This window comes from Parasteatoda tepidariorum, chromosome 9, assembly GCF_043381705.1.
Source record: "Parasteatoda tepidariorum isolate YZ-2023 chromosome 9, CAS_Ptep_4.0, whole genome shotgun sequence".
Classification (NCBI taxonomy): domain Eukaryota; kingdom Metazoa; phylum Arthropoda; class Arachnida; order Araneae; family Theridiidae; genus Parasteatoda; species Parasteatoda tepidariorum.
Genome location: NC_092212.1, coordinates 84451274 through 84478639, shown reverse-complemented (window position 1 = coordinate 84478639; position 27366 = coordinate 84451274). Strand labels below are relative to the sequence as shown.

Sequence of the window (27366 nt, the reverse complement as noted above, 5' to 3'; positions counted from 1 at the left end):
TAAATTTAAATGAGTTTATTTTACAAAATCAATTTAAACAATATCAATGTAGAAAAACTGTGTAAAACATTAACTACATGTTTAATAAAAATAGTGCTTAACAACATGAAGTGCAAATAACAGAACAAAAATAGAGACATATTTTCGATTTTATATGCAAAAATCTATCTCACTGTCAAAAACAGAATAATTTAATTTTTTTATGCTATAAAAACATTGCATTGCTTCGACATTGAGGAAGGTTCTTGATTATAAAATCAAAATTATAGCATGTCTGTTCTTGTTACATTAATTGTGGTTCATTCATATATAGAACAAATTATACCCTTTTTTATTTGCTGACATGTTTAATACAGAGTAAAGGCATGTTTCTTTTAACTTAATATAGTTCTTTTCTTTTGAAAATTTATATAAAGTACTGATACTGTTTTCCAAAGTACTATGTACTAAATATTACCTTAAAGATTAAGTTGCAATTAATTAAAATTGTTTACAATGTAGAAAAGAAATATGTCTAATACTTAAAAAATAGTTTTCTTTCTTATCTTTTCTTTCCTATAAGATTCTTTTCCTTTAAAGAATTAATTTTTATCATTGATATTGCTTTTTAATTTAAATGCTGCATAGGATTTCCCTAGCACTCTATACAACTTTAAAAATACAGTCACACAAGTTTGCATGAGTAGTCCTCTTGAGCAATAACCAAAACTGTTTATTAAAATTTTCAATTATATATATTTTTAATCATATATCTTTTTACACCAATTACATGAAGGACATATAAACACTGCTTTACTTGTATTTTGCTGCATTTATTTTTAAATTACATACTTTTTAACATTAATCTTTAAAAAGACACATCATTTTACAATATTTTTGTTAGTATTTATTTTTAAATTATATACTTTTTTAACATTAATACATTAAAAGACACATAACTTTACTGCACTTTGTTTGTACTTATTTTTAAAGCAGAGAAATTTTTAACAAAGATATAATTTTCTCAATAATAATAAAATTGCAGTTTTTTTTAAAGTTAATCTAAATGAAAGAAGAAAAAAAATTGTTAACAGTGGTAAATAGTAAACAGTATTATATTTCATAAACAGTACTAAAGACATTGAATACCAAATGTGTGTTCTGCATAGTTGAAAATGGGCAATAATGGTAATTTAGTTTCAAACACTGAAACTTCAGATTAAAATTTCAGATAACCGATTCCTGCACAAAGTTTTACGTTTAATTTAAAATGTATTATTCTTATCCCAAAGAAATAAAATTACCTGGAATTTCATTAAGTGCATTGAAATGAAAAGCTTAGTAGAAGAATCTGTTTAAAGTTGTAGAGCTGATTTTCTAAAAATTATCAAAATATCACATAAAACGTTTATCCACTATGCTTTACATCAGAAAGTAAAATTTATCATTCTTTTTCCACAGAAATAACATTACCGAAAGTACCTTGATTATGTATAACAGTTACCTAAGAAATTGAGGTTTCGAAACACAGTTCAATGACATGGCACTTTTTCCCCTATGAATTGTGCTTTAAAAATATACATTTCAACAAAACAATTCTTTTGACTCCAAATACCTATTTCAATGCATGAGAGAATTGAGCTTATTCTTGACTTTCTTAATAACTTTCTTCATCCGCTGGTAAGTACCAACGGAGCTAGGTAGGTTCTCAAAATCCATGTGAGACGTAACATTTTTTGAAAAGTTTTCATAATTTGGCAGTCTTGTGAATGAACTGTGCCTTGAAATGGATGGCGTCCCCAGAGAAACTAGTTTGCTGCCAATGCTATCTGTCCTTGGCAGAATTCCACTGTTACTTACAGACTTTCCACTAGTGCTAGCTTTTGAAGAAAAACTACTATCACTTAAATTTGAAAACTCATTCGTGTTTTCCACTGTATCAGAATCCACTGTTTTAAGCGACTGAACAGAATCCTCATTTGCGACCGCAACGGGACTCGACGGCTCCGCGTCGATGCCGAGCGCCATGACCAGTCTTTTCTTTATTTCTTCCAGTTCCACCAAAGAGGGTGACGTGTCACCTCCTGACGAGTCCTCGTTCAGTGTAAAAGGTTCCATGATAGCTCCAAACCTATTCGAGTCGGGATTCGGAATCGGAGAATCGCCACCGGAATCTTGCTCGACCAAAATCACGCAGTCTTCACTGTCGCTTTCAGCTTCGGGAGGATCAGGCTTGTTTTTAGGTGAATTTGGTGAACAAAGGGAAGAGGGTGAAGAGGATGGAGAGAATGGTGAATACTCTGGTGAAGCAATCACAATCTCAGTTGGTGAAAATTCGGGTGGAGGGGGCGGCGCTTTATCTTCAGGTAAAGGAGGCTGGAATTCTTTTAATTCTATTACAGATGGGTCTGGAAAAAAGTTTGAATCACAATAATCAGGAATATGAATGTATTTCCTCACAATTTATCAACACAAATAGGAAAAAAAATGTTATTAGTTTAGCAAAGTCTAAATAGCCAAGTTATAAAACTAATATACTAGATACAGGGTTGCCACTCAAATCTAGAAAAAAAATTTCCAGACTTTACCCAGCATATATTATACACTATATATTAAGAGGAAACACACTATCGCTGTGTTCTTGTTGGAGTTATATTAGGCTAATTATACAAGTTTTAATTACAAGAAAAACTTAAAGAAATAAGGAACAGCTTAACCTATTAAAAACAAATAATGTTATAGTAAATGAAATAGTTTAGTATAGCAGAAATATCATCCTTAGATAACACATAGAATGCACTTTGAGAGGTCAATACTTTCGAAACTGAGAAATAAAATTCCCGGTATTTTGCCAGTTTGTATTACAGAACTATTTAATAAAGAGTCCACGGAATTCAGATTTTTTCCCCTGTCTTATTTGGTGCATCATCAGTCGTAATATTACATATTTTTGCTACGGGCACTTTCAAAGTTAAAAGCTTTTCCTGAAACTCATGAAAAATATCACATCTCGTTGTAGTTCCCTTTAAAGAACGCAAACGTGCCAGTACCTCGGTTTTTTCAAAGTTCTTATCATACACCTCGTATAAATAACACTAATTGAGCAGTATCATTTATATCAGTGATTTCATCCATAGCTATTGAGCAAAATTTAAATGGTGCAATTTTTTATTCTAATTGTGAAGTCAAAATTTTATCAATGGCTTTGATTCTAGAAGTCATTATTTTTCATGATGCGGACAGCCTAGTTTGCCTATCCTTGATTAATATCCTTCCCCTTTGTCCCCCTAACATCATTGGTGAATATCCTTCCCCTTTTGCTACTCCAGATGTAAAATAAATTTTTTCATCATTTTTACAACAAAATATTTTTTTGGTGCAAATTTAATAAGAGCTGACTTTTTAAAAGAGTGAGGCAAAAGAGATATTCTATGGATAGTGACAAGGACATTTGAAATTCTGCATCCAAATATAAATGGAAAGTAGACTACTCCTCCTCAAAACTTTAAGAAACATTTCTGTTGGATATAAACAAGATAACAACAACAGAAGAGATATTTATTTTGAAGATTTTTGGAAGAACTTCAAATGCATTAGTATATATTTTGGCTAGGATGAATAGGAACAAAAATTACATCACAGCAATAAATTTAGAAAATCAGTGACAGGGTGCGTAGCCAAATCTTTGAATCAAAAATAAGCACTTTTTAAAAACTTTTCAAGCACTATTATCACTAAGTTACAAAAGTTAAATTAAAAATAATGTAACTCTAGTGAAAAATATCAGAAAGTCTTTTTTTGAAATGATAATAATATTTGTTTTCTTGGAAAGGTGTGTCGTTTATGAAAGAGCAAAATCATTGATCTGTCTGGGTTTTTTTAAGAGGTACCTATCTTGTGAAAATTTAGACATAATTAGTGCAAATAAAAAATTATATTTAAAAAATCAACACAAAAATATGGTAAAGGAAGAAAATATTTTCAAAAATTGTCACTACAAATAAATATCATTTATGACTTATTTCTATATATTTTTCCCTATATACTCAAAAATAATTTTGGTATTGTAAAATTTTGGGCTAAAAATTTTATCTAAATTACAAAAAGCATAAATCTGTAAAAAATCATTGTCCACAGTAAAATTTCAACTTGAATTTAGTAAAAACATGCATTTAACAGTACTAATACTAAAAGTTATTCTAATTATGAGAACATTTTCCTCTGGGTCATACAGAAAAAAGTTTCACAGAGAAAAAAATATTAGAAATGTCAGTTAAAAGAAATTTACAATAGTGTTTATGATAATGTTCGAATTTCGACTTCTTGTAAAGCTTACAGAGGGAGAGCCTCACGTTTAATTTTAAAAAACTCAGCGGGAAAAAAATTCGCTTTGAAANTTTATTTGTCACCTTAAAGTAAAAGCAGATTATACAATATTTTAAAAATGATAAAGGATTGTTTTTTTAAATTATTACTTAAAAAAACAAACACAGTTTGTCTTAATTACCAGCAATACTCAGACATTTTTCTAAGACATTACATAAATGATATTAATTTTAAATAAAAACGAAATGCATCGTCTATTTAATTTCAATCATAACTGGAAAACAATGTGATTTTTCTATTTTGATGACTATAAAAATCCCTAAAATTCCCTGTATGTGAAATATTTAGTATATCATGCAACAATTATCATGAAATTTATATTTTTTCATAAAATTTACTGGATTTTTTCCTATGAATGCTGGCAGCTACGCAAGAATAAAATGCACCATATAAACAATAACTTTATTTGTCACCTTAAAGTAAAAGCAGATTATACAATCAATGGGAAAATCTAATTTAAAGACTAGCAAAATTGTGAAATTTTAAAAATGATAAAGGATTGTTTTTTTAAATTATTACTTAAAAAAACAAACACAGTTTGTCTTAATTACCAGTAATACTCAGAAATTTTCTAAGACATTACATAAATGATATTAATTTTAAATAAAAACAAAATGCATCATAAAAATAGTCACAAAACTTCACACTTAAAATAAGAAAAACTATATGATCAATACTTAAGAATAACACAATTCAAATACTTGATAAATTTAAATTATGTTTTTTTAAATTCTTCATCAGCTTGTTAAAAATGTTTTATTTTTTTAAAAACCAGCTTATGAGGAAGAGCTCGTTCTTTCCAAATTGTCTAGCATATTTTTCTGTGAATATTGTCTAATAAAATCTTAATAAACATTTACGCTTTTCACCCAAGATTTGTACTGTTCAATCATAGTATAAATGATTTTTTAAAATATTAGCTTAAAAAAATAAAATTTAATCCCAATAACCATAACTCTGCTATTTCATTTGAATGCAATACAATAAACTTAAAATGAACTTTATTATTTTTTCATTTTTTTTTATTATCATGTCAACATCTTTGAATTAAAATCAGAAAATGTTATGCATATTTAGGTATTGAAAATTACAATCCATAGTATTCCTTTTATTTGTTCATTTCTATTACAATTAAAATTCTCAGACTGCCATTAATTAAATAATAATCATCATCAATGGCTCGACAGTCTAGGGTGGGCCTTTGCCTTCTCAAGATGTTTTTACCAGGCTTATCTTATTTTTTGCTAGTGTTTTCCAATTTTTTTAGTTTTTAAGACCAAAAGGTCTTTCTTTAGGCCATCTATCCATCTCAAATTCGGCCCGCCTTTTTTTTGCGTGCAAACTGGTCTGGCATTGAAGACTCTTTTTGTGGTATGGTCTTCGTCCATTCTGATAATGTTGCTTGCCTACTTTATTCTTTGTGTTTTAATAAAGTTAATAATGTCAGGGTCATTATGTGAGTGATAAAGCTTTAGATTTGATCTTCTAAGCCACACACCATTTTTTTGAATTCCACCAAAAATACTTCTCAAGACCTTTCTCTCTCAGAGGTACCCAACATAGCCTCCTCCGTACAAGGTATGTCCCAGGTTTCATAAGCATACGTTAAAATTGATCTTTATATTATTTAATTAACTCGTTATCACCATACGTGTTAATTAAGTAATATTCGGACAAAAAAGTTCAGATATCAATTTTATATTAGAAAGTAAGAGTATAACAGATTCAAGAATTAAGAATAAGAAAAGCAAATTAGATCTGTTTTACACAACAAAAGGTCGTCAAACAATAAAAATAAATAGTTTTCTAAGAATAATAAAAAACAATTTATAGCAACTATATGCTATTATGCAAAATATCTCCTACAAAAGGCATTTTATGATTTTTTTTAACCATATAAGAAATAAAATAGATAATCAGTTAAACAAAAAATTAATTACTGCTTTTGGCAAGGTCTCTTCTACATAAGTACGCAACTGTGACTCTTGAAATGGAGGAAATCCTAAAACATCAAATTCCTACAGAAATATAAAATAAATTTCAATAAATTTATTATAAACCAATTGCACAAAAAAAAATTCATGGTTACAACATGAAATGTAAAATACAGATTGTAATTAACTTAATAGATTTATACATTTTCAGTTATTTTTGTACTATTCTTAAATTCATAATATAGATCGTTAGAAAGTTAAGGTTTACTTTTTTATAACCAACAAAGATATATAAAGTAAGAAAAATATCAATATTTTAAAGACAGTATTTTTTAATTGTGATTGCCTAAATAGAGTTAAATATGTAAATTTTATTAGTTTCATTAGTGATATCTTTTTAATTAATAATATGAAATAGTTATTAAATTCATTTGAGACAGTAATAAAAAATTTTTGAATACCATACGGGGTTAAAAAATTTAAAATAACAAGAATTTTTTTTATTTATTAGTTAACATAATAAAAAGTTCTCTATGAAAAAAATCTGGAATCCTTACAAAAGGAGATATATACAATGAAACTTGTCAATTACCTGCAAAACTTTTGAATTCTGAAAATTTTTGAGTACATTAACTGACCAATCAGTCTTATTATACTAATAATTTTTAGCAATTTTAAAGTTTTCTTTTTTTGCAAAATTTCAGCACAATAAAAAAGCAATCAAGGCTTTTTAAAGATATTTTTTTCGATTTTTAAGAAAATTCAGATCAATCACATGACGTTTTAGTTATAAAAATTTGAAAAACTAGATTGAATTTGTAAATAGTTAATTAATAATAAAGGATGTAGTTAAGATAGTCAACTGAAAGGTTTAGAAAAAAGATGATTGAACTTCCACTAAATGAGAAATTTCGTTTCTTAAGTTTCCTCAGTTTAATGAAATCTGCAAACAAGAGAAATTGTTATTTAATTTTATGTATTTATTCTACAGCAAAGAATTTTGAAAAAGAATGTAACAGCACCAGTATTTCCAAAAAAATATTTTTTTAATAGTATTACGCCAATTTTTATAAGAAAAAAATTTACTTCTTTGACACCCAGATTTTAAGTTACACTCGAGGACATTTTCCTGGAAGAATGGCAAGTAGAGCAATTATAAAATTAAATTATTTAAGTCATTTGAATTGGAAATCAGGGCCAATCAAAGGAACGAAGCAATTAAAAAAATTTATTTAAATTATTAAATTAAAGAATAAATTTTTAAATTTAAGGTCTTTTTTATGGCAGTGGGAACCTAGTTTTTTTTAATTTAGACGGAAAATGACAAAAAACCTTTAAATCAAGGAATTTTGAGGTTTTTTTTAATTTAGACGGAAAATGACAAAAAACCTTTAAATCAAGGAATTTTGAGAAAAGCACATTTTTCAAGACAGCTCCTTTTACTGTTTCAATTAAGTAAAAATAAAATCACTTTTATGTTAATTGATCAAGCTACTATATCAAAAATACTTGATGCTACAATATTGAAAATAGAGCCATGGGGGCTCAGGGGATAGAGCATTGTTCCTCCAATAAAGTGAACTGTGTTCAAATCCCAACGATGGCTGGTCGATACGAATTCCACACCCGCTCGCACCGACCACAGTGCTGACGTAAAATATCCCCAGTGGTAGATGGATCATGGGTCTCTCCATGTAACGCAAATGCGGATTAGTTCCAGCAAAAAGTCCTCCACAAAGGCTCATTTCTCTCAATACTTAATCCAGGATTTCCATTCTCTTCTGGATTAGGTTCAAATATACGGACTTGAACATTAGTAGTCGATTAGGTCGACTGTTCAACGACAGCTATAAAATAAAATCCCGAAAATAGAATTATCTTTTTTAGGTTTTCATAAAGAAGTCTTGAATTGAAAAAAAAAAGGAGTAACAGGACAAAATGTTTTTACGAGAAAAATCATGATAACTACTACTTCAGTGTTTCATAAATATATAATAAAACTGAACTGGAATAAAAATAACAATTTCATGTATGAACTAGAAAAAAAAGTGAAAAATTAAGTTTAATAATGAGAACAATTATGATATCTTACATCTGTGAGATCTGGAGTTAGAGGAATATTGAATCCTGGGTAATCTATTAGTTTATCGTGATCATACTGTACTAAAAGGCAAAGAAATTAAATGTTAAAATATGTACATTGATTTAATATAAAATCACATATGTATATGCTACATAATAATGAATGAAAAATAACTTGGAAACTGCAAAATACTTTGGCCTTCATTGGGCCAATATTCATGAATCTCGGCTCTATAATTATTCAAAGGGCCGTTATTCTTCAGATATTGTTCCTCGTAGAATTTTCCGATTCAGCCGATATTTTACAGTCACTTTACAACCAATATCGGTTCTATATAGAATTGTCAGATTCATCTGATATTTTATATCCATAATTTAGCCAATATAGGTTCTATATTAACCAATGTAGGCCGTATATAGGTCATTCTAGGACCAATATTACAAAATCTAGACATCCCAATATTGGTCCCTTTGTACCTGTTCTTATAGGACCTATATAAAGGTCAACTAGGGTCAAGGTAAAATTGTTGCTAGGGCAGAGAATAATTATGTGTACTAAATAACATATATTTTATAATTAACAAAAATATCAAGGTGATTAATAAGCCTAGAGTGTGATTACTATGAAAGATCATTTGCAGGCAATATGAAAAATTAAAGTTTACAATTCTTTAATACACATAATACATGTTGATTTACAATACTAGACAGTGAATAATTTTAATAAATCAATACCTGCACTTTCGCTATTTTTTTCTTTTTTGCATTTCTCGTCAGGTTGAGCTAATAATATAAAATAAAAAATAAACAAAATATTTTATTCAAATTGAAAACATAATCAGTTAACAGATTCAAAGAAAGAAATAATAATAAAATCAAAACTGTTAATAACAAACTAAAAAAAAAAAATAATAAACTAATTGGATTTATTTAAACTCATTCTTGATTATTTTAACTGTGCTCATATCATAATAATGCAGAAATTTATTTTAACTATTATACCTCAAAAATATTAGCAATCAATTCTAATAATGATAAATGTCAAAAAATGTAATAATAAAGAAAATTTATCAATGACATGCACTTGAAAGACACATTTAAAAATGAAGTACCTGAAAAAAAATTTAAAAACTTTTTTGTTAAATTTATATAAACATTAACATCAAGTTCTTTACTAAATTATTAATATATCTATAGCACAATAAATAAATACAAAAAGGATAAAGAGAAAAATGAAGAAAATTAATAAGTTTTACTTACTGCTCATAAGCTGCAAGTATGTAATATGTTTTGAACTCATAAGATATGTTCAAAACATAGAGAAAACACGGAAAAAATTACAGAATAATGAAAAGAAGAAAATTGTTAAAATAAATTAACATAAAATTAAGAAAAATTCGTTGAAAAAAAAAGATATTATCTCTTAATCAGCTCACTTGATTATATCCACTAAAAGGAGTGCTTTCTAATATTGCATCAATATAGCTAAAGTGAGCTTAAATATAGCAATATAGCTCAATACAGCAATAGTGTGAGGGGCAGTAAAAAAAAAAACAAAAAAAAGGAAGAAAAAAAAAGAAGAAAAAAAATAGAACATATTAATTAATAAATAACACATAAAAAGCAGAAAATAAAATGTAAAGAGAAAAAACAGAACAAAACACAAAACAAAATTAATAAAGCACGTACTGAATTCAAATGAACTTACGTGCATGGGAAAATGTTCAAGAATTATTAAAAATATTTTCGCAATAGGATTGCCAGATTACAAAATAGGAAAATAGACGCGCAAATTAAGGTAAAAGCGTAAAGAGGGGGATATTGTTTTATGGCGCATTCTGACTGCACATTTTCATTTACACCACCAAGTATACTCCGCAAAAATCTTTCTCCCAAATATTGCAATACAATTAATTTTCCTCCAGATTTGTAAAAAAAATTTTTAAAAAAACTAGATACGCAAAAAAAGGCAACAGAGCAAAAAGTTAATACATACCAATACCTTCAGAGTCATACAATGCAATACCAGAACTTTCGATAGCAGCTTCGGCACGCCAGCCTGGGGGATAATCTAAAATTCTCATCCGATAAATATACAACGGAATTTGATCCCTTCCTAGATCAAGAGCATTCCTCAACTCCTCACTGGCAATAAAAATTTTAAAAGGAAAATATTACGAAACAGATATAAAATTGTTGTAAAAATAATAACTATAACAAAAGTATATAAATATTCTGTGAAGCCGGGATAACGTGTTTGGCAGGGAGCTGGACTTCGGTTCGTAAGAACGGGAGTTCGAATCCAGTCGGATGAAGACTCCCTTGTCTGGTGCACGTTAAATCTGTCAGGTCACGAAGTCCTCCGTGTTCCCATAACAAACTATACCACTGGGAGTACTGAATAGGGGTTTGATCTTTCTCTGGTTCACAGGGTGCCTAGCCAAATTATTCAACAAAAAATAAGCACCATTTAAGCACTCAAAAAATATTTTTAAGCACTTTAAAAAAATATCATAATTAGGCAGGGTTGGAAAGTTTTTGACAATCAACGGTTTCATCTTGTTTTAACCGTCATGTCAACAAAAAAAACCTTTTGGCATTGTTTCTGACAATTTTCTAAACTCATGAGATTTTGAATCACGAAAAACGAATGGTGTTTTCATACGCTATGGACTGACCATACGCTGAAATAGATTGGGGTTGAATTAACTATGAAAACGTTGAACAGAACAATGTGAACTGTGTCTTTTTGCATAATTCGAAGCGAAAATCAACATAGTAAAGGAGAAATGAAGCACTTTTTAAAAACACCCAATGAAAAGAGCACTTTTAAGGGCTTTTAAAAAACGCTATGCACCATGGGTTCAGGTCAATATTATAATTGGTGGATGAATAAATGGATGTATGAATGGGTCTGCCCTATAAGTGGGTGTGACGAATGAATGTGGCAGAAGTCGAATACTTTGCCACAGATGGCGCCACTGGAGAACAAGAACAATTGCACCCCTTACCTTAATGGCTTACGACAACAACACAAATAATCTGTGTATAATTGAAGTAAAATCGTATTTAAACACAAGAACATTTTTTAAACCAAAAACGGAATAAGCGATTAAAGCCCAATAAATAAACTAATAAAAAAATATCAATAAAAAATTTAATTATGTGAAAGATAAACATCAATAAGATTGCAAAACTTAATTGATTGATAGTAATTTAAAAAGAAATTTTTTTTTTAACAACAATAACAAAACCATCCTAAAAAGAAACTAACAAATATATTAAGAATTCATATTTAATTAAAATTAATCCATATTTATTACATTAAGTCAAATAGAATAACAAAAAAATAATGCTCTTTATCAACAGACAAGTAAAACAGTAAATACATAAATAAACGATAACAGTACCAATTCTATTTTGATAGTATGAACCACAAAAAATGTGTTAGCTTAATTTAATAATGTACATAAAATGGGGAACAAATAATATTAAATAAACAAATAATTGAAATTATTTTAGCTTTATTTATTACGTCAGTATAGTCTCTCAGCTTTGTACATGACTTCCTATTATTGTTCAGTGATGATTTATGCATTATTTTCGTTTCTTATTCACCCTGTACAAGTATTAGCTAGTAACTATAAAGGAAAAAACAACAAAATATGCAAAAAAAATTCATCTATCAACAATATTTTAGACCTGGTCAACGCAGTTCAAACACATATACTAATACAGGGTGAGTAGTCAAATTTCTCATCAATAAATAATCACATTTAAAGTACTTTTTAAGCACCATATACACTAACGAAATGCAAAATAATTTTCGAAGACTGTATATGATCATAATAAAATAACTAGTTTCTGACAAAGAACTCTGTTCTTGATTATATTATCCACCATAAAAAGATCGAGAGATGTTTTGGTTTGATTTAAGAGGGTGCAAAATGAAGCCTGAAATTGAGAATATCTTGCAAAACGTAGCAGAGTTGCGCGAGAACGCTGAAAAGGAACAATGTGAAAAGCATGCTTTTGCATAATCCATGGCAAAAATCAATGTGATAAAGAAAAAAAAAATCATTTTTGAAAAGGGAAAATTAAGCACTTTTTAAAACAGCCAATAAAAAAAGCACCTTTAAGGGCTTTTAAAAAACAAAAAGTAAACACCTTTAAGAACTTTTTAAAAACTCTACGCAGCATGTGCAGAATATAATTCATAATCAATTCCATTTGGTTTCAAACTTGATCACTGTATGAACAGAAAAAGTGGAGTCAATAAAATACAGAGAGGATTCTCAATTTTACAAAAACTGAATTAACAATTCCATAAAAACTGAAAAAAAAAACTATTAATATGAATGAAAAAAATAAGTTTTACTTAAAAGCTGCATTAATACATACATAAAAATTGCACAGAAATGTAAAACTGTATCAATAATGGATAGTGTATAAGTTGCATAAACAATTATCTTCATTACGTTAGCAATTTGTTCCAATATAAGATGACACAGTAATAATAAATTAAAAAAAAGTATGTATTCAAAATAATTACCTTATAACTCCAGGCTTAAATTTAGAATGTTGATTTTCATAAACATGATAGCGTCTGAAAAAAAAAGATACTGTGCAATTCGAAAAATGAACATTATCATGAGTGAGTAAGAAATAAATAAATATTGCAGAAACATTAACGTGTAAAAAATTTCAGTAAAATAAGCTAAACATATTGTACAGAGCACAGGAGTCCGTTTTGATTGGAGATGAATGAAACAGTCCTAAAAACTCCAAAAATTTTATAAGTAGAAGTTTCCAGAAACTGTAGAAATTATGATTTTACTGGTAAAAATTATGAAATAAGTTAACGCGCATATAATTTATTTGTTAAAAATTAGCAGAGCTCAGTTGTACTGTAAACTCGTTGCCTTTCTTTTGCTTTTGTAAGTCAGAAACAAAAAATTTAAAATAAAAGAAAAATTTAAAAGACAAACAAAAATTAATAAAACAATTAAAAGAACAACAAAATTTCATAACTCTCAATAGTTAGCAAATAAATAAAGTTATTTTAAACAAAATGTAACAGAAATTCTCAAAAACTGCTATCTTGATTAAAATTATAGTAATTATAGATACATTGCAATAAATGACACTTCCTGAGACATAAATATTAATGATGCATCCAAATGTGCAATAGTATGAAAGACCATTCAAATAATATAATATCTAAAATGTCAAGTAGTAATTACTATGGTTTAGCTTACTTATTTGACACAAAAGTTGATTGTTTTTTTCTTCTAGCAATAGCAATTTTTCTCCTATCCCACGGAAGTGGGCATTCATTGATGAGATGATCTCCTTCACAATTAAAACAAACCTTTGTACTTGCTTTACATTCTTTGCTAAAAATAAAATAAAAAACTTTTAAAACAAATTTTATGTGCACATAGTTCCAAATTCTGTCTTCTTACAGATTAAAACAATTCATTAAATGCTAATTACTAGCAAAAAATACAAAATTTATGAATTTTGGGGATGCTCTTCAGGCTCTCTGCGGACTTTGGAGTACACTTCCAATGGATTCCATCACACGTTGGAATCAAACGTAACGAGATGGCGGACGCACTGGCTAAAGATGCTTCTTTGGAACCTTTACAGCCAGATCTACCTTCCACTTTCAACGAGGTCTTTGCAGAGTGCAAAAAAATGTTTATGGACCTCTGGAGGGTTCCTCCTCCGCATAGTTGGTATTTCAGAAAACGACCTGGAAGTGGCTTGCTTTTTGAGGGACCTAGAAGCCAGCAGACTTGTTTATCTCGCTTTGCAAGTGGTCACTTGAGGTGTCTCTCGTATGTTCAGGGGCAAAAGACTTTTGGACTTTGCACTAAATGTAGGACTGCTCAGGCTTCGCCCGAGCATATTCTAAACTGTATCGATTTTAAGATCGACGAGGTTTTTTCAAAACCTCATCTGTTTTTAGACTTCCTGGACATTTTTGGACTTATGGAATTGGTCTAATTGGGATGGACCTCTTGGGGATTAGAAATAACAAGAAACAACAACAACAAAATTTATAGTTCTATATAATCAAGCCAACTTTGGTTTCAATCTAAACTTACAATATAATAACTGCTAAATAGAAAATTATCACTTTATTTATTTTACTTACAACTTTTTTCTCTATTAATAGCATACCTGCCAACATTGGAGAAATAAAATAACAGAGATTTTACTAGCGAAATTTTTCAGTCTACGAGTAAAGTTTTAATAATTTTTTAGTCTATGAGTAAAGCTAAAAGTTTTGACATAATGCATAATCATGTAAGTCAAAAAGAGAAATTTAAAATTGGAAACAATATAAGCACTCACATTTAGCGAAGAAAAAAATTTCTATATAAATCTTAACCAAAAGAAGATTTTTTAAATCCATTATTAATAATTACTTAAACTATTAACACTCAACATACTGCAGTACTGGCAATAGCACCATCAGTTGAGGAATAAGAAAATTACTTTTGCTATCAGCGGATATTTTATCGGCAATTTTTTTGTTTTTAAATTTCTTTAACAAACATGGAGAAATTTGAGAATATACGGGTAAACAGGATATAGTCCTAAAACACAGGAGTCTTCGTTAAAAAACAGGAGACTTGGCAGGTATGTAATAGTGCCTTAAATTGTATTTACGGCACAAAGCAAATGCATTGTATTTACAGCATTTTATAAAAATTAAACTAGACTCATGGTACAGGGGAAAGTGTTACAGCTTCTGTTGGCCTAAAGTGACCTGGAGCACCAAAGGTAGAAGACTGATTTAGCTCCATAGTTTCACCTGCTAGCATTAGCTGGGCATAATGGAATGGCCTTCACGCCTAGGGTGGCCCTACCAGGAGCTACGCTCCCGACGTACTTCGCCCATTCCGCCCAGTGGCACCCCCTCGCCACGGTGAGGCAGCTAGCAGGATTTGAGGGGGATCTGTATCGATTTTAAGATCGACGAGGTTTTTTCAAAACCTCATCTGTTTTTAGACTTCCTGGACATTTTTGGACTTATGGAATTGGTCTAATTGGGATGGACCTCTTGGGGATTAGAAACAAACAAAACATAAAAATTAATCCTTTTCAAATTTTGCACTTAAGAGTTTCAAATAAACTAACAAATCAGTTATTGCAAAAACATGACAATGAACCTACAACAAATGAGTTGAAATTCCTTGCTTCAGCATGAGAATTAGTACTTAAATCCTTTTACAAAACATTTACTTCAAAATAACATTCTATAGGTTATAAAATTTTTTAATCCAGTAGTTAAATTACTTATTACCTTTTGACATCAGTTTCACTTTCTTGGGAAAACTCAGAATTTTGCAAAACTTCATTAAAACTCTGATCATACCTACATTTAATATAAAACATAGTTTTAATACATAGTAAATATAGCTCAAAAAAAATAAATTCATAAATGGTATATATGTACATTTTATTAAACAAATTTAAATACTTTCAGGGAGCATAGCCCCTGATTTGACTGATCTAATCAGGCAGCATCAGGGAGCGTAGTCAAACAAAAAATAAGCATTCTTTAAGTACTTTTTAAGCACTAAAAGAAATTTTAAGCACCATAAACATTACAAAATGCAAAATAATTTTCAAAAACTTTACATGATCATGATAAAAAAGAACTAGTTTCTGACAAAGAACTCCTTTCTCGATTATATTTGCCACCATAAAAAAATCTAAAGATTTTTTTGGTTTGATAACATAGGGTGCAAAATGAAGCCTGAAATTGAGAATATCTTGCAAAATGCAGCAGTGCTGCATATGAGAGAATCTTACCGAACCCATCTCTGAAGACGCACACGCTGAATCACAAATATTTCCTCAAACATGTAAAATGATTCGTGCTTGCATAGGCTACAAACCGACAGTATGCCGAAATGGATTGTAGTGAAATGAATTGTGAAAATGTTGAATGGAACAATGTGAAAATCGCACTTTTGCATAATACGAGGCGAAAATTGACATGGTAAAAAAAAAATCTCGGTAATATTAAACCATTAAGCACTTTTTAAAAATGCTACAACGATGATTTTAAGTATTTCTGTATTGAATTTCTCATAGAGGTAACATATCAAATTGTAATAGCTCTTGTCTATAATGTTTTAACATTTTGTTTGTGCTGAAGCCAGTTCAAAAGATTTATACTTTGTACTTTTTTGTATTTGAATATGTTGATATTCAAATACAAACATATTGTGGGGGAATTAATTATCGACTATGTCAACCTTCATCTATCAAAAGGTACCTAATGATAGAATCAAGTTAACATGTCTTATATACTAGTGAATTGGTATTTAATATTTATAGTGGTAGTTNTACAAAATGCAAAATAATTTTCAAAGACTTTACATGATCATGATAAAAAGGAACTACTTTCTGACAAAGAACTCTTTTCTCGATTATAATAGCCACCATAAAAATAAATTGAACCATTTTATTGGTTTGATAACATAGGGTGCAAAATGAAGCCTGAAATTGAGAATAACTTGCAAAATGCAGTAGTGTTGCATATGAGAGAATCTCACCGAACCCATCTCTGAAGACGCACATGCTGACTCGCAAATATTTTTTCAAACACGTAAAATGATTGGTGCTTGGATTGTGGTAAAATGAATTGTGAAAACGTTAAATAGAACAATGTGAAAAGCACACTTTTGCATACTACGAGGCGAAAATTGACATGGTTAAAAATAAATAAATCTCTGTAATATTAAATCTTTAAGCACTTTTTTAAAATGCTACAACCATGATTTTAAGTATTTCTGTATTGAATTTCTCATAGAGGCAACATATCAAATTGTAATAGCTCTTGTCTATAATGTTTTAACATTTTGTTTGTGCTTAAGCCAGTTCAAAAGATTTAGACTTAGTATCTTTTTGTATTTGAATACGTTGATATTCAAATACATATGTAATACAAAATGACTTTATTTTATTTTATTATTAAATATAAATCAATAGTATTGTGCAATTAAAATTCTATTTTATTGCTTCAAAATAAGATAACAAAGAAATGTTATAGTTAAATAGTATATTCAGTTTTAAAAGTTCTAATATTAAAGTGCAGTCTCGTCAAAAGTTTTATTCCAAATCCTGATAATTATTTCATGATGAACAAAATAAATTTTTAATGGTGTTATATTAATGGATCACCAATAATTTTGAACCCTGCATTTATAAATTATTTGATAATTACAGGAATGTTTGTGAGCCTAAGTCAAAATTCCGGAAGAGTTCTTGAGTTAAAAAGACAAAACAAAAAACAGTTTAAATTGAAAAATTAGAAAGAAATTTAAACAAGTTTTTTTTCTCCTTTTTCTCAATATTTCTTAGTTTACTTAAAATTTTACACATACCTATACCCTTTACACATACCTATGATGAACTGGAGAAGTAATTAAAATTTACAAATATGTCTTTCTTTCTTGAGTTTATGATTATAATAACTATTTAAAGATAAAAAATGAATATTAATCATGAATAGAAGCTTATAAAGTTTCTCTCTGGCTCTCCCTTACAAACAAATAAAATAAACTGTGTTTTTAAGTTCCATTTTTGAAAATTTGATTTCCAGAAACTTCTGTGATCACTGATTTTTTTTAAACGTCTGGACCTTCGATTTCCGGATCGATGTGAGCGAAAAATCTGGAAATCCGGATTTTTTCCGGAGCACACTCATCTCTGTAATTAATAATTTATAAATTATTTGATAATTATTTCTGCAAATTTAGCTTTAAAAATACAAAAAAAATACCAAACATTATTGAAAAAAATTTGCCGTAATTTTAAAAGAAAATGTTGTTTATACCATTAAAAATCTCATTGCAGAACATTCGATACAAGACTTTAATTAAACAGTGAAAGTGAAAGTCAGTGAAAAATGTAGTAATCAACAAACATCAGAGAGAAAAGATTAATTACTTGATTCTAGTCTTACCTAGGAACAGATGAGCTTTCTTTGGGTACTTCACAGGAATTGTCCAGTGAAAATATCTCCCCCTTTAAGAAACAAATAAAAAATTGCTTTCATGTTTAAAAAAATCAGAGCAAAACTACAATTCAGTGAAAGTCATTAGTTCCATTCATAAACATAAAGTAAGTAACAATGTTTATCTTAATTGAACTCTAAAACGATTTGAATGCCAAATCGATGGTTATCATAAATGTAATTTTATGTTGAGTTGTAAAGTAATAAAAGTACAGTTTATGTGTTTGTATGACAGTAATATGTTTAAATAGAAACATTATTTTGATTTATCACATAACAAAGAATAATCCAAAAAGGAACAAAAAACTTAGATACATTAAAAGACAAAAGTTAATATTAACAAATAAAAGAAAAAGCACTTAATGTTTCCCTAGAAAAACAAACATATCGTATTACTAATACATTTATCGCTTAATTACAGTATATGCTGATCACTTCTTCTTCTTTGTCAGCGCAACAGTCTCTTGCAGTCTTTGACTGCCTCAACAGCTGATAAATGCCAGTGTTCTTATCCATGGCAACTCTCTTCCAATCTTTAAGGTTTTCAGGGACAACAATTTGATAATCTACTTAGACATCTTATATCTTATTTGACAAATATAGATAGGTTATCAACATAAAGAGCAGGGTTTGTATTCATTTTATGATTGAACAATTAAGCCCTGATCCAAGTTAGCAAAAAAGGGATAATGTATTTTACAAAAAAAATTGCATGATTCCTAAGACCATAAGATTCTTAAACCCTTAAACCAAAGTTCTTTTATTCTTATTAAAAAAAAAATCGTAATTTTCAAAAAAAAATAATTCAATTTAAAATAATTAATTCTTCAGATTAATTTTTATTACTCTGTAAATCAATTTCAAAATTAGTGTAATTTTCATACTTGAAAATGGTGCCAGTCGTAATAATATTGTATTTAAAAAAAAAATGTTTAAAAATGATGTGCAAATGGCAGAAAAATGATAAATAAGTTTAAAAACAGCCGTAAAAACAATAGTAATAAAACTAGGTGCGTAGCCAAATTATTCAACAAAAAATAAGCACCTTTTAAACACTCAAAAAATATTTTTAAGCACTTTAAAAAAAATATCATAATTAGGCAGGGTTGGAAAGTTTTTTTAAATTGACGGTTTTATCTTGTTTTAGCCGTCATGTCAAATAAATAAATAAATCTTTTGGCATTGTTTTTGACAATTGTCAAAAATCATGAAATTTTGAAACATGTAAAACGAATGGCGTTTTCATACGCTATGAACTGACAATACGCCGAAATAGATTGGGGCTGAATTAATTTTGAAAACGTTGAATAGAACAATGTGAACTGTTTCTTTTTGCATAATCCGAAGCAAAAATCAACATAGAAAAGGAAAAACCTCATTTTGAAAAGGGAAAATTAAGCACTTTTTAAAAAAGCACCCTTAAAAGCTTTTAAAAAATGAAAATAAACACCTTTAAGCACTTTTTAAAAACGCTACGCACCCTGTAAAAAGATAAAATAGTGTGCTTTGGTTTAACTATAGAATATTTAAGAAGGTTTTTGAACTTTGTTTTCCTTTTGTAATTAGTTTATGCATTTTACTTTTGTATTTTTATATGGTATTCTCTTTTTCTCTCTTCCTGAGCGTTTTTGCAAAGCCTTAGGGTTACAGAGAGAGAGCAAATTTCAGACATTTGTTGTGCCCTCTCGATAGAAAAGGTTTTGTGTTTTTATGACTTCCGGAACCCTGACGACGTCAGCTTTGGTTGTCATTATTTTCTTCTGTAAAAATGATAGTACCACAACGTAATTTTACAATGAAATCACCACATAAAAAACGGATTAAGTATTAAAATACGAATTTCGCTTGCCACAATAAAGTGATATTTACAGTATCAAAATTAATCACGTAAAAAACATCAACAAGGGATTAAGTACTAAAATATGAAATTCGCTTGCCATAATAAAGTGATATTTACAGTATCAAAATTAATCATGTAAAAAACATCAACAAGGGATTAAGTACTAAAAGATGAAATTCGCTTGCCACGATAAAGTGATATTTACAGTTTCAAAATTAATCATGTAAAAAACATCAACAAGGGATTAAGTACTAAAATATGAAATTCGCTTGCCACGATAAAGTGATATTTACAGTATCAAAATTAATCATGCAAAAAACATCAGAAAGGGATTAAGTACTAAAATATGAGATTCGCTTGCCATAATAAAGTGATATTTACAGTATCAAAATTAATCATGTAAAAAACAACAAGGGATTAAGTACTAAAATATGAAATTCGCTTGCCATACTAAAGTGATATTTACAGTATCAAAATTAATCATGTAAAAAACATCAGAAAGGGATTAAGTACTAAAATATGAAATTCGCTTGCCATAATAAAGTGATATTCACAGTATCAAAATTAAAAAATTAATCATGAAAAATTATGGGAAAATGACATATAAACTGATAAAAAATTATCAATAAACAAGTTGATATTATATAATCATCAGGAATAGAGCACATCAAAAAATGATATCTAAAATTTGAAATATGCAATCCATAATAAGGTCCTACTAAATAACTGCAGAAGAAAGCAATTAGAAAATGATGGGATGGATTCCTGCTAACTGAGGTGGTCAAACAGGGATTACTCAAATTCAAAATTTATGTGCCATTTTAACATTGTTTTAAAAACAATGAATTCTAAAAAAAAAAAAAAACCTATTGATAATTGCAAGTTAAAACAGTAGAGGGGAAATCTGGAATCATGATGGAATTGAGCACACCAAAAAGTGACATTTGAAAAATCTGAAATTTGCATACCAAAATAACATTCTGTTAATTAAAAATATTAGAACTTAGCAAAAATTTGTTGAAATAAATGGAAAGGGGAAAGAAAAACAATATGGATTTACAATAGAATCGCTAATAAAAAGCATGTCAAAAATTCGATAACTCAAAATTTAAATTCTCCTGTCATAGATAATATTTTAAAAATATCAGAGTTATAAAACCCACGTGAAAAGGGCTGAAAAACTATCAAAAAAGGTCGTGAAATTGTGATGAAATCCTTCTGAATCGAATGCGTTAAAGAGGAAAAAAATTAAAGTAAAAAATCAACAAAATAAAGGGGAAATAACAGAAAAAACTTTGAGAAACATTCATGCCATGAGGGGGATTAGAAACTGCAGCCATTGGCTATGCAGTCAGGCAAGCTAATTGCTCAGTCACCTGGTCGGCAAAAATGTATTAAATTTTCCTGAAAAAATTATTTAATATTCATAATAAAAAAGAAACATAATTCTTTTAATATGCACTCTAAAATTGAAATAAATAAATGAATTATACCTCTAAATTCCAATTCTCTGATTGCAATTCAGTAGCATCTGTTGTCTTTAAAAATGAAGACAGTGCTTTGACACTACAACGTCCAGTAATCAAATCAGTAGCTATGTCCTTTAAAATCGGCAGATACTTTCTAGAAACGAACAAAAACTTAAAATATTTGTTGCATATTCATTATTGAATTTCTATTAAAAGAATATTTATCTTAAATAAAATTTATAATTAATTAGTTGATCATAATTTAGATTGATAATAACAGTAATAATCCATCCAACATGATTATGGAACTTCATGGGGATAAAGCAATCGCACTGCAATGAGATGAACTGGGTTCGAATCCCAACGATGGCTGGTTGATACGAATACCGAATCTGGCTTGCACCGACCACAGTGCTGACGTAATATATCCTCAGTGGTAGACAGTTCATGATTTAGAGTCCCCTTGCCGTCAGGCTAACTGTGGGAGGTTATCATGGTTTTCCTCTCCATGTAACACAAATGCGGGTAAATTTCATTAAAAAGTCTTCCACGAAGTCAAATTTCTCTCAATACTTGATCTAGGAATTCTCGTTTTCTGGATTGGGTTCAAAATTATAAAAGGCTACAGAGTTGAGCACTAGTAGTCATAAACCCAAAACCGGTTATAAAATAATTTTTATCTCGTTTGAATTTTTTTTGTCACCTTAATTCTTTATATATTTTTCCTGAAAAGCAGAAATAACAATTTAATGAGCAACTCATCACAACTGTAAATCTACTGCAGACCTTAAAAACTCTGTTCCTAAAATTGGTCCTATGAAATTAAAAATTAGATTTCTAAGCAAATTACAGTAAGATATATGTTAGAGAAACAATAATTTTATAGGCAAATTATATAGTATTTTAGAAATAAAGCAATAAAAAAAAATGTACTACTCACTCTTCAAACCTTTTGTTGCCAAATTTTATAGATATTTCAGCTGCAGACTCCTCTTTCAATGAGAGCTTTAGATTTTCATGTATTCTAATTAAGGCATATATTTATATACATACATATTAACCACAAACAAAACATGAATGGTAATCAAATTTACAATTACAGGCTAAAAAACTATCTTAGTTATAGTTGCAAATACGAATCCTTTTAAAAAAAAAAAGAAAAAGAATAAGCAATTTACAAAATTAAAAAACAAGATGAAAAGTTATCTAATTAATTTTTTCCTCATCAACACTTAAAAAAACATACATTATATTACTATGGACAATATTTTTTCAAAATACGAGAATACATGCAATAAAAAATAGAAGAAAATTTTAATGATTATTTCAAGCAAAAAACATAAACTATAATGAAATAAAAAAATCATTTACACCAAAAGTAGTTTTTTTCTCCTTTTTCATTAAAATACAATATAAAATAATTTAATAATTAGCAACCTCAGAAAAGTAATAAAATGTTTTCTGGGAGTTATAAGGGATTCTGAATAGCTCAAGATCTCAAGAAAAATAGATTGTAATTCTCCAGTGTTATAATTGGGGACACGGTTTTTAAAATCTAGACTTTTCAAACTTTTTATTTTATTTCCTGTAACCAAATGTGTTAAAATTCTGTCAATAAGGACAGAAAGTACACAGAATGAAAGAATATCCATGCCTTGCCCGGGATTTGAACCCAGAACCTTTCTGATGCAAGGCCAATTCTCTAATCCCTACACAGTTCAGTCTGCATTTTTCAATATTATAACACTAGAATTTCAAATCTACTTTAGCTTATCATTAATATGTTGTTTTTTGACAAGCATTTTTTAGCAGTTGTTGATACAGATTTCAACACTATTATTTAGCTTCATTGTTTGTTTTTTTTATATCATGACACACTAATTTCTAATAGTGCATTTGTAATAATCACCTTTGGACAAGCGCAATTAGCGACAGTTCTATCGAATTCCAAACGTCTTGTCGAATGGCAGTTATTGCAGCATATTTTCACAATTTATAAAATAGTTTTTAATTAGATTTTATGATTACGACACACTTTCAAATCATGCAGTTTAACATTAACTCTCTAATCAACTTATTTTATGTCGATTTGATCGCATTTCAAACTGTCTTTACCTTTGTTTTATTGTTGCAAGACTTTTAATATCTAGTAATTTTTAATACTGTTATTTTCACTGTAATTTTTATTACCGTTTTAATACTGTACATCGGAATTTCCATTGGAGATCAAAATCCCAAGCCTGCATTTTCTATTACCAAAAATTTTATCCTACAATTTAAATTATTCGAATATTTTATCTTAACATATCAAGATGTACGATAAGACAGTCTAAATGTAAAAAACATNATGGACAAATACCTTGTAAAGGCAAAATCTTCTATGATGATGCATCAAAAATATTCAATGCTTTAAAAAGTAGGAGACGTTAAAAATGTATTATAATTAAAGAAATGTTTTTTTTTTTTCAAGAGATTTTGTGTTTTTTTAGAAATCTCACTTAACTTTTCGAAATCTCACCCTGTGTTTGAGAAAGGGTGAGAAATTCTCACCCATTTTTTTTCTATGATGAAAATACTGCTCTGTGTTCAGTCCAGCGCAAGGGAAAAGTCACCAAAAAATTAGACTTCTGCTAACTTTATAAAACACATCGAAATTAAGCTAAATAAAACAAAAATAAATTTTTAAAAAAAGTTGATTTTCCTTGTGCCAGGCTAATAAACGAGCACTGAAGATAGGTCTGGGGCACCTTGAAAAATAATTGAGGCGATTTCCGTATACAGATCTGTGGCAGAAAGGGAGCAACTTGAAACACAGAAAGGGAACGTTGTGAAAGGTATAACTCGTAGCGGACCTAGGGCAAACACCTACATGCTTTGTTTCTTTTTTTAAAATTTAGAAGTTCAAAATCCTTTTGGCACCTTGGCGATTGTAGTTGGTGACGCATATCACGATACGGGAATATCCCCAAATAATTTTACAGGTTAAGTTGTGACAAAAATCTGGTGTTTCTTAGTAACGTGACCAATTAAAAAAACTCTCAGAATAAGGCAAGCTCTGAGAGTGAAGCTTGTAGCTTATTCTAAGCAATGAACTAGCATGCATTTTAAATCTATTTCAAGTACCAAAATCGGGTAATTGAATGATGTATCTTTAGTTTGTATATGCAAGTACTGAATATTTTTTTCATGCACATTTTATATATTTCAAAGCATTTTATCTAATTCAACTAAAGCTATTAACAACTACCAGGGGTCTGTCCAGGCATTTTGTGAAAGGTCCTGTTTTTGTAAAATTGTGAAAAAACTATTCATAATTTGTTAATATAAAATAAGTGCTAAGTCACATTCTTCCAACCAAGATTCTAATTTTGTGAATTTGTGCAAATAGGGTCCTGTTATTGCAACAAATTCAAAAAAAAAACTTTTCAAGAAGTTTTTAAATTGTAAATAGATACAAGATTCCGCTCAACAATTGCTGCTACTAAATTAGAGATGCAACATACAAATATTTGGTATTTAGCCTATACTGCTCAACACAGAATATTCATTTCGGACAAATAATGGAAACAAAATCACCCACATTTTAAATAACTTCAATTAACATATTTTAAATAACACAACTTAGTAATGTATCACTTTTAATGTGTTATGCATTAAGTAAACTTAAAAAATTCTTAAATTTATAATATTTTACTTAAAAAATTGCCAGAAATTAACTCTTATTTACATACTATTCAGTTAATTAATTTTATGAATAAATATAAAGTGATCAATTATACATTTTCAAAAAAAAAAAATTTTATTAATAAGAATGTGCACATGATTTTTGTAAAAGAAGAAATATTTTTTAAAAATACTACATTTGGAAATTAAACTTAGTTGTTTTGAACCGCTTTTCTGCCCCCCAACCCGGGAAGGGTTTATTCGATTAACAAAACAATGAAGATAAACAAATTAGTGAAGGGTCCGATTATAAGATAAATTATTTTGTGAAGGGTCTGCTTCTAGGAAAAGATATTTTGTGAAGGGTCTGTTAACGGACCCAAATTTCTTCTAAACAGACCCCTGACTACTCATTCAAATTTATAATGAACATTCAAAAGTTATACTAAATAAAGCAAGGATATTTTCTTGAGTTAGATGATCTACTTGGTTACTCAAAAAATCAATTTTTTGTAAAAGACTGGCAACAAACTCGTCGTCCCCCGAAACAGATGGATTTTTAAATGATATGTGTCTCTCATCATTTGTATTATAACTTTCTTTGAATGATGAATTATTCCTATTATTTTTATATCCATCATGTCTCTCTGTGTAATGATAACCTTTTTGCCTAAATTCTAATGATTTATTATAATATGTGGGTTTGTCACTGAAATGCTTGCCTTCATTAGAATTATGGAAATCAAAGGATTTTGTCGATGATTTATTAATATCGGATGTACTGTCATGACGATGTTCAGTCATTTGAGTTGATTTCGAGTCAGGATATTTATGGTGGGTACTATCAATTTTTGTGGGAGAACGGCTACGACTTTTAGCAAAATTTCGACGTTCACTGTACCGATCATTATGAGAGAACTTTGAGTCGAATTGCCTATCGTAATGAATATCTTCTATCGTACGATCATCATGAGATAATTTTGTGCCGATTTGCCTGTCATTATGAAAATCTACTGTACGATCACTATGGGCCAATTTTGGGTCGATTTGCCTATCATGGAAAACTTCACCCGAACGATTATTTTTGACTGACGGTCTATTTTCTTTAGAAAAAATCCTCTTATCATGTAAATTATAAGGATAAGATACTTTTTCAACTGAACGACCACTATTTCGTTCAGGATTGTCACGCTGATCAAAACTTGAAGCATGATATCTGTCTTTGTCTGATTTATGGCGCTCACGATTGTTTTCATCAGTTCTGTAAGCGACATGTCGATCTTCGGAAAAGTTTAGCCTTTCTTCAACAATACCGGTGTGGTTATATAGCTCTCGGTTTGAATTCCTGTTTCTGCTATGAGGGGATTTCCCTTTAACATGGCTGGACGACCTTGATCTATCAGTTTCGTGCTTTTCCGCAACCACATCAGATTTTTCTTTCGAGTATTTATCCTCCAATTTATTACTATTACGAAAAGAACTCATTTCTAAACTGTTTAGTTCCTGATTAATGATATATTCACAGGAAAGAAGACCCTCTTGGCTAATTCATGTTTTGATAACAATCCAAAATATTGCCACCTGCCATTTCAAATACATGAATGCTTACTTTTGTTCCCATCTTGTGCCTTTTACAATTAATTTTAATTTTTAAAGAATAACAATTTTGCTTTTTGCCAACAGTAATTTTGCTTTAATTGTTGTGTCCCAGCAGATCACCGAAGTCAAGCATCACTGGCTACGGTCAGTGTGCGGGTGGGTGACCACTTGGATCAGTCTGCGTAGGGACCGAGGGTGTGCGGTATTGGTCCTCGTTAAACTGTGCTACCGTAAAGTGCTCGACTTCGCGCGCAGGTCGTCGGGCTACCGAAGCGGGGGTGCCATCCCCTCCGCAGAGGATCAAAATTGTGATGGCATGTCTTCGGATCATCCTCAGGGATGTTTCCCAGACCGTCGCCAACAGCCCATTGT

General features: G+C 29.3%; 2 protein-coding genes across 4 annotated transcripts; both read right to left on the bottom strand.

Annotated features, from left to right (window-relative positions):
• LOC139426495 (zinc finger CCHC domain-containing protein 8 homolog) lies at positions 1–2420 on the bottom strand. The gene has a single exon (XM_071185613.1). It carries the CDS (start codon positions 2095–2097, stop codon positions 1600–1602), a length of 498 nt encoding a protein of 165 aa, XP_071041714.1. The 5' UTR covers positions 2098–2420; the 3' UTR covers positions 1–1599.
• On the bottom strand, positions 1–27019 carry LOC107439937 (uncharacterized). 3 transcript variants are annotated; one of them, XM_071185611.1, is made up of 12 exons: positions 25860–27019; positions 22673–22751; positions 21757–21886; positions 18373–18434; positions 15700–15771; positions 13640–13777; positions 12934–12987; positions 10378–10526; positions 9117–9164; positions 8392–8462; positions 6306–6383; positions 1–2487 (listed from the first exon to the last, which is right to left on the bottom strand). In XM_071185611.1, exons 1-12 carry the CDS (start codon positions 26878–26880, stop codon positions 2473–2475), a joined length of 1917 nt encoding a protein of 638 aa, XP_071041712.1. In that variant the 5' UTR covers positions 26881–27019; the 3' UTR covers positions 1–2472. The 3 variants fall into 3 exon arrangements, with proteins under 3 accessions (XP_071041712.1, XP_042910880.2, XP_071041713.1); XM_043054946.2 differs by lacking the exon at positions 1–2487 and having other exon boundaries at positions 6249–6383; XM_071185612.1 differs by lacking the exons at positions 1–2487; positions 8392–8462 and having other exon boundaries at positions 6297–6383.
• Between the last annotated feature and the right edge of the window lie 347 nt (positions 27020–27366).

Coding starts and splice junctions, on each gene's coding strand:
- LOC139426495 (XM_071185613.1), bottom strand. CDS start 2,097: ATGGAACCTTTTACACTGAACGAGGACTCGTCAGGAGGTGACACGTCA.
- LOC107439937 (XM_043054946.2), bottom strand. CDS start 26,880: ATGAGTTCTTTTCGTAATAGTAATAAATTGGAGGATAAATACTCGAAA. Junction 18,435..21,756: donor CAGAGAATTGGAATTTAGAG/GTATAATTCATT, acceptor TGTTTCTTAAAG/GGGGAGATATTTTCACTGGA. Junction 9,165..10,377: donor GTATGACTCTGAAGGTATTG/GTATGTATTAAC, acceptor TTATATTATTAG/CTCAACCTGACGAGAAATGC.